This window comes from Lathamus discolor, chromosome 2 (assembly GCF_037157495.1).
Source record: "Lathamus discolor isolate bLatDis1 chromosome 2, bLatDis1.hap1, whole genome shotgun sequence".
NCBI classification, from domain to species: Eukaryota; Metazoa; Chordata; class Aves; order Psittaciformes; family Psittacidae; genus Lathamus; species Lathamus discolor.
Window position 1 is genome coordinate 69,854,923 of NC_088885.1, and position 13,248 is coordinate 69,868,170.

Genomic DNA, 13,248 nt, shown 5'->3' on the forward strand with positions numbered 1-13,248 from the left:
GGGCCTTTGCCTACAAATACTCTCAACTTCCTTGCCACCTCCATAGCCTATCAACAAATCAACTTGTTTTTTCTCTCACAGACCATTGTTTCCCATTTCTTCCTTTGGCACAAGGGAAAAACAGTCTCAGACTCTTCAGAAGCTGAGCTGGAGACATGGCTGCACCCACAGATACGAGTGGGGAAAATGACACTTGTTCTCACTTGCTACCCAAAGCATGACAGCCTGTTACACAAAACCAGCAGCAAAGCTGGCCATACTTTTGACAAAAAAAAAAAACCCAGCAGCCCACCCCAAAACTTATGTAACTCTGCAACTAATCTTTGCTAATCTTGAGCAAGGCATTTAAATCTGGTGAATAAGCCTCTTCTTCTCCCCCCTGCTCCCCCAGCCTGTCTGTACAGTGAAAAGGGAAACAAACAGAAGCAAAGTTCACTGCCTTGTGATTATTCTTTCAACGAGAGCAAAGTGGCAACGTGTCCTGAGCCAGCTCCGAAGTAAACCCTCCTGTCCTGCCATTTCCCTTGAACAGCGACTGAGGACCTTAAGAGAAAAGCTGCTTTTAGACCGATTATCACTTGCTCTTAGCTAAAGCATGGAAATCTCTACTCTCGCGATGTACCATTGCCTTGCTTTTGTCTGGTATTTTTTCATTGCCTATTCAATCACAAACATAAGAACAGAAGAGCGGCCATCTGAAGTGTTCTTTTATGGTGGGCAGTGGAAATATTTGACAGTCCTCAATCTGGTAAGCAAATTGTGTTGTACAGTGATACCAATATGTCTATTTGTTTGTCTGCCATCTGTGCCTCAAGACATATGCAGCTGGTATATTTGCTGCTGTTAAACTGCTTCCTTTAATGGTTCATACCCCAAAGGAAACTACATTGGGATCCATGCTTGTGCTGTGAAGTGTATTCACAGGTTTTATGCAGAAAGAATCTTGGCTGGTGAGCTGCTTGGCTTTCAGAAAGTACTCTGAAGCTAGCTGCCTCCTTGTGAAAGAGACAAGCTATTAGTGAGGAGAGAGACAGAAAGGTAGGGTATGTCCAGCCAGGAGACGTGTGGGTTTGATTCATGTTATCTAACCCTTAAATCAATACACATTATAATGCTGCTTGGAATTTTACTTCAAATTTTTAATAGCCTTTTATGTCCTGTTAATTACAGAAAAGGTAAAACAAAGCATAGCACAGTGCTGATTTAGTCATTCAGAGTACATGTGTAGTTTGACAATCAGTTGAGAGCAAAAGGGGAAGAAGTTACAGCCTGTAGAGAGGTGCTTGTGGCATTGCTAAGTGTGTTTTAACAGTGCTAGTGTTTTAACTGCTTGCTGCGTTTCCTAAAAGTATACAGGAAGACACAGACCATAATGTATTCTGATTCTCCTGATATGCTTATATTTCATAAGACAGAAATCAAAATGAAAGCATATGACATACCCTGTGGGAGGCTTGTTCACAGTTCAAGTGGTTCATCAGTGATTTGTGGCAATGGTGGTAGTGGGGTGGAAAGATCGGGTGTGTGGAGAGGGCTCCTACGAGGGACAAATTTCAGGGACATTCGCTAATCTGAAGGATGACTGCAGGGACTGCCATAGACTTATGTCCATTCTTCATTACTGTCAGAGTTAAATAAGTGGGAGGTCTGTCCCAAGGTGTGCTTTGTCTCAGCTTTTACTCTCCAGAAGTAGATACTCCATGGTGGAGTTCAATGGAAGCCTAAAGGCTCCCCAGGTCCAAGTGACACCTCTGGGGACTTCCAGGATGTTACGAAATTTGAGTCCCTTCCAACCTCAACCATTCTGTGACTCTGAAATACTTGCAACCAAGAGGCAGTGAATGGCACATGAGTTGGCTAAAACAGCCTGGGCTTCAGGGAGCCACAAAGCCCTTCTCAGGGACCAAGCTGGCTGTGGAAGGAGGGTACATATATCACTGCAGTCAGGACGGTGTATGTATGGTTTGTTGCTATGTTGTCATTGTATCAGTAAATCTAGGCTTTTTGCAATGATTTAAAAATTAATTTTTCTGAAAAGCCAGCAATCAAATAGTCAGGATTCAACAACCTTAAAGATCTTCAGTTCATCCTGCTGGGACATACGTCCGTAGCCCAGAACACCACCAGCCAAGGACTTTGTGCCTAGCTCTTCTCCTGGCCCCATTAAAGTATCAGCCATTCTTTCAGGCAAAACAGTATCTCCATCTTCTGGCAGCATTACAATGAGCTCTATCACCCAGCACACGACACAGCTCTAAAGCGTGAGCTCAGGAGTAGAAAGCAAGTAACCCATCTCCTAGTATTTTGGGAAATTATTGTCCATCTTCCCTTAGTGACCATCACTAAGGATGATCAGGGAAAGGCTGCACAAGACAAGAACATGTGTAAGAATAAAACGAACTCTCCATGGCTCTGACTTCACACTGGCATACCAACTTACCCAGCCAAAAATAAATCCAGGCCAAGGCAGTTAATACCCATTCAAAGCCTTCTTTTCATCTATCTGAAGGAAAAATATACCTGGTTATACTTCTGGTACCTTCCCTGTTCTGAGGCAAGTGTGCCTTGTGTGAAAGACCTGTTCATTTTGTTGGTGTAAGCCTACTTCCTGACAACTGAATTGGATTCCTCTTCACTTCTGTAGTATAATCTAATCATCTGTCCCTGTTCACTTTTTCTTTGCCACTCATTAGAGATCTCTACCAGATTTTCCCTTTGGTTATTCTTTTCTGCAAGCTGGAAGTCCAAGCCTTTTTCATCCATCTTTGCAAAGGGCTGCTTCTTTCATTAAAGCATCCTTGCTGTCTTTTACAGTAGTTTTTATGGTTTCAGGAAGGGGTAAGCAGGGCAGGCTGCAGTGGTTGAGCTATGAGAACAGCATGGATTTATACAGTGGCCCAAAGGCTCTTCCTTGTCTGTTTATTTCTTCTTAACAATTCTTAATTCTATATTTGTTTTTTTTTTTGATTACTGATGAGCAAGGCAATTTGGGAGAGCTATCCACAGTGGGTCAAACAGTTCTTTCCTGGATGGTGATAGCCAATTTAAAATCCACTGTTGAAAAAATAGCATTCAAGCTGGTTTTTTTGTTGTTGTTTTGTTATGGGGTTTTTTTCCTTCCCCTGAAATGCATTACATTGCATTCACCAGCACTGATTTTTACCTGCTATTTGATCTCTCAGGCACTCGGCATTGTGAAATTCTTTGGCAATTTTGCAGTCAGGCTTCGCTTTGACGGAAGGAAAAAAAAAAAAAAAAAAAGATTTACAAAGCTTTACCCCCTCAGTGTTTGCTCCCTTCCCCAGCTCATTTATGGATCTGCTGAACAGCTCAGGTCTCATTAAAACTCTGTGAGCAGGAGACCTTGCTCCACTTCTCCAGTTCTTTGTCTCCCATCTTTTAACCACTTACTGATCTGATCCCAACACTGAAACAGAGCTGTCAGGCAAGGGGGAGGGAGATGGTTTAGGCTGAAGATGTTGCATATCTCTCGTGCAGAAAATGTAGCAACGGGGTAGGGTGGGCAAAATTACCCTTTTGTGGCTGTAGTGCTTCTTCTATAGAGATGTGGATATTTTTCAAGAAAGAATTGCCAGTAAGGAAAAGGGCCCAGGGAGAGAAATGCCATTATTCCGCTGATCTGGACAGTGACTGTTGGTATGTCCAGGTGATAAAAGTTTCCTGAGCAGGTGTGTAAGAGAGGAAAAGGGAGAGAAGACAATATGGGTCAGGGGGCATGGAGCGAGCTCCTTGTGGAGCTCCACAGGACCTAGAAAAATTGTCCCATGGTTTGATACTAAACCATTTCTTGTTGCTGCTGAGAGACATGAAGGAACCTGGTGGCTGTCAACCACAGATGACCATAAGGTGCACACTTGATGCCTTACATTTCTGCACCTTTGGAAGCACCTGTCCCAGGAAGTGACTTGGTATGATGGGAGATACGGTCCTGGGGAAGAAGAGCAGGCAAAAGCTTCCTGCTGGTCTGTGCTGGTTCAGTTGAGCTGCCACGCTGGGCTTTCCTAGAGCCAGGCATGCAGAGCCTTTGTCCAGTTTCTCTGCCTGTCTCCTGCCAGACTGTGATTGCCTGGCTTCTGGCACTGGCTGAATGAGTTGCTTGGAAATTTTCCCCAAAAAATTCCTCTTAGTTCTTTGGAATTGCATTTAAAAATTTCCTTCTGTGGAAAGCTGCTGTGGTCAGCTCACTCTGATCTGAAATGGAAATACTGGGAAACGTGGCATTTTCCAGTGGTGGAAATTCAGCTTGACTCCTAGCTCTGCTGGAGGGATGCTGGAAGAATTTGATAGACATGACCCTCTTTTAGCACCTCATTCAATTCCTCAGTAGTCATGTGGCTCTCCCGAGAGAGCTACAGCTCTGACGTTCAGATTCATTTATCTAGTTAATGATCACAGCAATCAAGATTCAGAAAGGAAATATTTTTGTAGGGGAAAAAAAATAGATATGTGGGTTTTGTATCAAAGGAGTTCATTGACTGATTATTGAACAAGCAGAAATGACAGATAAAAACAGTTCTGTATTCATTTGTCTGTGACACAAAGCAGGACAAGCTGAATCATTCGTTGCCTGAAATATCCAAGTTTATAAAAATCTGCTCAGTGCTGTAAATCTATTAGCAAATCATTGTATAATGAGCACACTGCACCTTTAAAAGCTATTAATTGCATTCCTGCCCCATTTTATGCCTTATATTTTTGCCTCAGAAATGAAATACTTTTCAATTCTCCTAAAAGCAGAGTTTATTTTATTTCAAAACAGACACAGTATTTAGCATACATATTTTCCTGGTCACTATCATGTGAATGGATGTGTGTCTGTCTATACTCAATGTTAACTGTTATATCTAATAGCCTACTCATACTATTGGATTTATCCCCCACTTACGGGCAGAGCCTGGATCCCAATTCATTCGTACTAGTTGGAAATTTCAATGTACACATATGACTAGACCTTACACAGGTAAGTAAATCATGTCAGGTCAGTTAAATAGAAACACCCCTTTGATCACTGCAGCAGATAAAAATTGAGTTTGTCTTTGTCACAGTGACTCTCAGTTTGGAAAATCAATCTGGCCAAATTAAGTGTTTCTACAGCACCTAGTGCCATGGAGCTCTGCTGGGTCTCGAGGAAAGCAGCATCTCTTCAACAGGGATTAGTATATCTATGTTGTCCTCTTTGGGGTAATCGTTAGCTTTCTGAATGCTTCCAGTCTTCCTTCTGTTCATGTGGGAATACTTTGGGGGATGCTTTTTATTTACAGCCAGTGGATTTATATTCCACAAGCGGCTGCAATGTATTTATGAGCACCAGCACTGCTGTTTGGGAAATTCACAGGACATCTGGAATAATCTGATGTTTTCATGTCTTTTTTTAAAAAAGTCAACATTTTCTCACTAATGAAGGGCTGCAAGATTTGGATGCACCTTTCTTACACAAATTAGCCTGGAAAAGCATGGGTTTGGAGCTCTGATTCTAGTCTAGCAACGATGTATCGTGACAGACTGTTACTAGGGATGGTTCCAACTGGGTTCAGGTTTTCTGGCTTGAAAATTACTTGTATACACTTCCATTGCTCCTGGAAGTACAGGGTGACCACAAACTGATCAAACTCTCTTTGGACTCACAGAGATGGACAAGGGTAGAACTGTGAGCAGCAGCCAAACAAGCTCCTGAGACTGAGTTCAAACTTCTTCAGGAGCTGTTCTCCATGTCCTGTCAGAGAAATGGGTCAGGTTACACATTCTGATAAGCGGTTTCCATATGGACGATAAAATTATCTTTCCCTGCATATGATAAAATATTTACCAGACTGAGAATGTGGCTATTCTGGGACTGTTTCTTTTCAGCAATGTTTGTTTTAGTCAGTTTTGAAGGAGGGGGAAGAAGCAGCCTATCCCTGTCCCATGATTAATGTAAGGCTGACCATGAACAAGATAATAATAGCCCCATCCTCTGGGAACCAGGCCTCTCCCTAATTGCTTTATTGGCAATTAGTCACCATGTGTCACCAGTCTGTCACCACCCTCATGTTCATTTTTCATGCTTTTTACAGAAAGTTACTGCTGACTCTACAGGGCGCAATAAGAGTGTCTGTTTGTTACCAGGCTTTTCTTAGCTCTTCAGGAGCTTGGTTTTGGTGTCCTGGTGAGGCTAAGGACTGGGGCAGATGTTTGGGTTGGACATGTGTTTGGATCTAAGTACACTGTGCCTCAGAATGGACTTTTCTGAACTAGATTTGTGACTTGGAGGGCTGAATCTCTGTGGGCTGAAACTGTGTCTGCAGCTACAGAGGCTAATTGTGATAATGGGGAGAGAGAAAACCACATTTAAAAGAGCTGGTTTGGGTGCCTCAGAATTTAACTAAACCATATGTGGATTCTGATGAAGCTGCTTGGGGGTTTTTTAATGTAAAAATGTGGCTGTTCACCCCACGCTCTTGAGAGGAAACACAAGGCTTTGCAGCTGAACTGAGTGGTGCATGATCTCCAATACTTCATCCTGGGTGACCCTGGGCCAGTCACCCAGCCGGCGTCAGCACCTCCACCAGTCGGTCTGCGCAGAGATAGGGGACACGCTGCAGCCTACTGTGGGCGCCATCTGAGCTGTGTAAGGGGTGGGAAAAGAAGGATGTATCTTTTCCCTTTGCTGGGAAGCAACAAAATGGATGGGGATGGTTATGGATAGCTGCAAGGATACTTCAGTCATGCAAACTACGGTCATTTTGCTCCACACGAAGACTCAGTCTCTGTAGACTAAACCTTGCAGAAACCCTTGTTTGACAATGGGCATGGTGAAATCACAGTCCCCTCCTTCCCTATTTTGATAATAAAGTAATTTCTGATGGAAAATCATTGCACTAATTCTGTCCCCTCTCAAGCACCACCCTTCTTGGCTCCTTCAGAAACTGCTGAAGTAACCAGCTACATCTTCAGTCACTTTGCTCTAAATACATGTCTGATTCAGAGTAAGATCATGGCAAAAGAGATCTCATCCTGAAAGCTGCGACACAGCCTCTTTCCATTTAAGCATTGCTAGCTGGTCCAGCGTTTGCAGTAGGCTGCATTTCCCATATTGCATCACATAGAAACATAGACTAAAAGAGTCCATCCTGTAAGTTAACAGAACTGAACAAGATTCAGTGATGAATGCAAGGTAGTGGAAGAAGTAGTTTTCTGCAAGGCTTTGCCTGTGTGTGTCTGAAACCTGGTTCAGCTTGATCTGCTGCGTAGCATTAGGACAGAAAACAAAATAATTAGTAAAGCAATATTGGCTTAAACCACAATACTGTGACAATTTCACACAGAATTTGTGGAATTCTATTTTGTCACTGTGCACTTACCTAATTCTTTACCAAATCCTCCCAGCACCCTCCCAAACAACCCTACCTCATTATTTGTAAATGATTTAAAGAAAGAAAGAACCAAAACCAAAAGGCACCTCCCCCAACCCCCATCTCCAAAATTCATTATTTAGAAATACTTTACCTTACTCAGTATTAGTTAGTGAAGTCCTGACCTCTGCTTGAAATCCTTCCCTGAAAGCCCTCTGAGTTCAGCAAAAGAAGTTCTGGCTTTGATAACTTTTGCACCTAATTATCATGTTTGTTAGAGCATTTTGAGCTACTTGACACTGAGATCAATTGCACCACGAGTCCCTGGAAAGAAAGCCCTGTGTTGGCTACATGGTGGGAGAAACTATCTAACAATATCTTTACAGAATTATGCTTTCCTGGCATATTTTGTTCTTTCCTGCTCTTGCCCACATGCATTGAAAGTAACAATTACTAGAAAGTGTGAAGGAGCTGGCTTTCAACATGTCCTTCCACCTCTGCTATCTGAATCACATCACACATCTCTGTTTACTCTATTAAGTAAGATAGTGTTAAAGTTATCTCCAGAACAACTTTATTTAATCAGTTTCAGTTAGTAAAAAAGATTTAGCCAACAGCTATTTCCCCTAAGTGGGCTTGCAGCGCAGGAACAAAACAACTCTGTGAAGCGCAAGAATAGAGTTCATTGAGGAACATGCTAATGAAAGCTGGATGAGTTTCCCTCATTAAGTGTAATTACTTTAGGTTTTGCAGGCTGTCTTCTATGGGGTGTCCTTACTGGCTGATGCGTTGAGACTAATTAAGAAACTGCGATGTGCTAAGTGCGTAATTTCCAGCAGAGACCTTCTTTTCAGTGTCCTGGCTTTCCCACTGTCCACAGTAAGTAAAAATAATGTCTGCACAAATGATTGGGTGTACAAGCATAACATGCACATGTATACAGTAGATAAGAACAGTAGGGTTTTTTTACCATTTGAAAATGGTTTTGGACCTTTTAGAAAAAGAAACAGTGATGAGCCTGTCAGAGTTGAATGCAAAGCTTCTTGCACAAACTTTAGGGTTGCTGCCCCCAAGCTAACATATATTGACCCCAAAGGGTTCCATTAATCTCACAGTCCAAATAGCTGTGGATTTATCAGCTTAGGGCATTTCACTAAAGGGCAACATGGACCAGGCAGACATGGGAAGGTACCTAAGAGGCAGCAAAATCTCACGTCTCCTTCTCAGACTCTACTGTGGCTTTAAATAAGCACTGGAGAGAAACGAATTGGAAGTACAATAATTACAGTCACAGTTTACCTCACATTCCCCATGGATCACCTACTCCCTCACAGACAATGCTGTTTATCGAAATGCTGTTTATCTGGCACTGTGTGTTGGACAGGAACCGATGGGTTACTTATACACATAGGTATGCTCTGTGTGAGTAAAGCCTGCAGCTACCTCTGAATCTCAAAGGGCTGAGAAGTACAGCTTAAATCTGGTCCACAGGCAGCTGAGCCAGCTGGCTCACTAAAATGTCCTGCCAGGGACTACAGAGCTACTGGCTAATTTATCTTCCCTGCACAGCAGTATTCATGCTGCTGCTGCCATATCCCCACCAGCCATCTTCACTGTGCCCTCAGGACAAGCACAGGGTAGTCCCCTTCTTCTAGCATCTCACATTCCTGATTTCCAACCCCAAACATAAAGTGTGCTCAAATACAAAGCAAGGCCAAAAAGGTACAAATCTGCTTCCAGGTATCGGTAACCGATACCAGGGTTCATTTCCTGCAGTTAAATTCTCCCAGTGTTAAACCTTCTCTGTTGGGAAAGAAGTAGGTACCCACAGTGTAGCTTGCACCTGCAGTTTAGGAATTAGGCGTATGAATTGTGAAGATAAGGGTAAGTTTTATGTGAACTGTTTTACCAAGATCTGGTTTACTTTGTTACTGAGCAGAAAAAATGCTCTGGCTTGACAGCCAGTCCCTTGAGGAGAACTTCTGGACCATCAAAAGGTCCCATCTGCAAAGGAAAAAAAAGAAAAAAAGTTTAAAGCTAATCCAGTATTCCACAGAAAATGTCAGTTTTGGCTGTTTATAAAGGAGGTTTTTCTTGCTGTATCATCACAGAACATTGCACCTCAGAGTAAATTCCTTTCTTTGTGTTGTAACATGTGAGATACGTGAGTTTATCTGGCAATAACACCATTTTACATGTAGGTGATATTTTGCCTCCTCAGAAATGAAAGCACTAGCCAAAACCTATCAGTTACGTTTGGCTTTCCTTTTGAAATTTCTTTCATTTTGTGTTTTGGTTCCAGTTTGTGTCTATATCCTTTTGGACACTGTATAGCTACAATCGAGAGCTGGTTTACCCCAAAAGCCTTGATGGAGTCATCCCACTCTGGTTAAATCATGCTATGGTGAGTAAGAAACAACCCTGCCTCTAGCAGGGAAGAGAGACTCTGCAACATGCTTCCCACCATTGCATTGTGTTGATTCCCAGAAGAGTTTCACAGCTTCTTCTTTCTCACCTCCTCCTTCCTACTGATCTGAATCTGATGCTGAGCTGTATACAGCAGAGGCATGTGCTTAAAGTCACCTCAACAAGCCTTTTAGCATGCAAGAAATGTCAGTGAATTTGTGCTTGTCAAGCCTCTTGAGTCAATGAAATGTGTAGTAATAAGGAAAAAAGAACCTAAAAATATCTTCTCAACTATTGTAGCTCAAAAAATAAATTGTTTCTTCAAACAGAAGTCTATGAAATATGAAATGGCTGGGAGTATAACAGAGCAGTTCTTAATTGTTAAAAAAGGTGAAAGAACATCTGACAGTTCTACAGCTAATAAGCTAATGTGTGCACAGCTTTGAATAGATGAATTGCAATGATTGTTTACAGATTTGCTATAAATACTTTCCAGATTTCTCCTTCATTTGCTCTGGCCCTTTTTATGATGTGTTGAATAATCACATATTTCTCATCAGTCAAGTGTAAAGAGTCTGACAGTAACATGGAAACTGTGGGTGGATTGTAAGGTCAGGGAGGCCTCATGGGGCTAGTGGGAAGGGGGAGAGAAGGGAGAGGTTCACCGCTAGACTGAATCAGAGGAGCCAAGAAGTATGAAATAATCACATAGAAGACTCATTTCTCTCCAGACTTCGTTTCTTAAGTACAACACTTTGCAACGCACTGCAGCAGCTCCCAATGCCTGTTGAAGGTAAATGCGGGAGGCTTCAGGGTTTCTGGCCAGGGACACTTGATAAAGGTTTTGAGCAACCACTTGATTTAGACAGGCATATTCAGACACGTGTGCCTGGAATCCAAACACACATAGGCATGTCCGCATTACTGATATCTGAGTGATAAACTGCAGCCATCATGCACTTTTAACCCCATCACCTGCTCTCTGCCCATGAATTCATCGCCACCAGGGTCTTTACATGGCTGTCCAAACTCCCGCATGGACACAAACAGGCACCACTCTCTCAAAACCATCATCCACCAAAAGGAAGGATTCCTTGAGTCCTCAGCATCATGGGGGTTCCAGGTCCCGGGTTTGGTATGGGAAACTTAAAATCTTCACAGTCGTGGAGGTGCTGGGGAAGGGGAGGGCACAGGGTGGAGCCAAGAGGAGATGGGCTTTGCTGCTTGTTTTAATCCCTGCGCACAGCTGAGAATTTGCCCTTTCTGTTTCTACATTTGTTTATGACATGGAAAGGTTGAGAGGTACTAAGACGTACATTTTTATTTCATGTGCAAGAGCTCTTTGCAGGAATCGCTCAAATGTATTTGTTCTAACTTTTTTCCTTGGGTGCCTACATCTACATTTCATAGCTAAGTCATTATGACAACAACAAAAAGCTTTTCCATTTCAGAAATGTCAAAAACAGGTGTTAAAAAAGGAAAACAATTCTTCCTCAAAATTATTTTGACGAGAAACTTCACATAAAGCAAGCTTCAATCACAACCTAGTATTTTATTTCTAAAGCTCTTAATACACTGCAGACATCTTGTGCTTGACAGTTCCTGGGTTGGAAATTTTCCTTCCAGTCACTATCAAGCGTAAAACATCTGCCACCAGCATAGACTGATCCCTGCTATTGTCAGTCCCCACATTAAGGGCCACCTTCCAACAGGTGCCTTCGGGCTTATCTGAGGCATTTCTTTCTTTCAACACAAAATATCCGCTGGGAACACTAGGAAGATCCAGAGAGCTACTGACACTTTAAGGGACAATCTCCAAGTTCTGATTGCCAAACAGACACTTCTTTGGGTTCATTTCCTTGCACACTGCTATACTCTATAGCTCTGAGATTGCAGGCATTTTGTGGCAGATTGAGGCAGCATCTAGCTGGCTTTGGTGGTAAAGACATCAATGTATCAGTAGTAGATGTCAGTGCTGTACCATTTGCAGTGGGAGTATTTTTTTTATCTCAGCCTATTTTAAAGTTGTAAATAGGGAAAGCATATGTTTTTATGTAACTGAAGAGGGAACCTAAAAAATAATCATGCAGAAACACTTCAGGAATACCAAGATACTTGAGTTCTCAGTGGTGCTGCAGCACCTTTCTTGCAAAAATGAACTAGCCATTTATTTTTCTCACATTTACTGCTCTTACAGTGGGAAAGTGTTGGTGCCCACCTGGTAGCCCAGAGTCATATAGATAGGTTTACATTTTAGGCATGTTTTTGCACCCTGAGCAGAAACCTTCTCTGTTTTTTACAGAAAGGATGGCTAATGCAGAAAGGAATCTTGCTGATGTTTGAAGGAGGCCAAATACTCCAGACTACCTGGGTTTCTCTCTGCCTTTTTACTGAGTTTAACTCAAGAGCTTTGCCACAGTTTCCACTTCTGTTTGCCTGGCATAATTATGTTTTACCAACTTTACACAAAGCTTTGAGTTTTATGGATGGAAAAAAACCCCAAACCTACTTAAGTCTCAAGCACAATTACTGCATTTGAACAAGATCTTCAAAGTGGAAGATGGCTGAGGCAAAAGATATGCCTGCCAATTCATCAAGTGAAATTGTTTATTTCTTTCCCAGCCATCTCTTTTCAAGCAACATCTGGATACTCTCCAGAAAGCAGCTAGCTGCTGGAGACAACTTGGGTTAAACCATATGAGTGTACTATTCAACTGAATGGCAGTATAGGGGAACACTACATTTTGAAGGGGCTGGCAGAACTGAATGGTAAACAGAGAGGGGCAATGGTGGGTCAGAAGAGATCACTCAGAAATATTTTAATCTGTAACAAAAGAAAAGATACACATCAACATTGACCAGATGTGTTGACAAAAATGGTAATGGCATATATATTATACAAAGGAGGTTTATATTTTCAGTCTGTAAGGCACAGTTCTCGTAAAAGGTAAATTTTCTTGTAAAAAGCACAATTCTCTTTATTATCAGGCTGCAGTTTGGTTTAGCCATCTCCTTTCCTGATTTATTCTGTAGCTGTGTTACCCTCTCACCTTTACAAAAATCAGCATTTTAGTGTCCCAGGCACTTTACTGACATATGGTTATGAACTGTGTGTGTTCTGAAGACCCTGTAAGCTAAATAACTAAGGATTGAAAAGGAGGGATGGTAAACAGAGGCACAGAAGAAAAATTACTTACCTGTCAGATGTTCAGCAAAGACGACAACAGACCCCACATGGCCTGAGCCTCACAACCTCCTTTGCACTTTGCCCCAGTGTAGCTAAGCAGTATCCGAATATAAAAAGAAAATGCAAGAGAGTGGAAGAACAAGCTGGGTGCATATAAGTAACTGTCCTTCTCTGGAGCAAGACACTGATGCCTGGACAACAAGAAGACCAGTGAGACTCGCCATGTCCCCTCTCATCTTGGAGCTGCTTGGTATTTACAAGCTGCTTGTGTTTGTCACACCTATCTAAAGCATTACTTACCTT

The 13,248-nt window shown here is 42.2% G+C and overlaps 1 protein-coding gene across 4 annotated transcripts in view; it reads left to right on the forward strand.

The window, feature by feature from the left end:
- The first annotated feature begins 469 nt into the window (after positions 1–469).
- ADTRP (androgen dependent TFPI regulating protein) overlaps positions 470–13,248 on the forward strand; it is a 33,459-nt gene continuing 20,680 nt past the window's right edge. For all 4 annotated transcript variants that reach the window (XM_065667351.1, XM_065667353.1, XM_065667352.1 and 1 more), the window contains exons 1-3: positions 470–748; positions 8,097–8,231; positions 9,655–9,756. In XM_065667351.1, the coding sequence (XP_065523423.1) occupies positions 596–748; positions 8,097–8,231; positions 9,655–9,756 (390 nt within the window). In that variant the 5' untranslated portion in view covers positions 470–595. The remainder of the gene's footprint in view (positions 749–8,096; positions 8,232–9,654; positions 9,757–13,248) is intronic.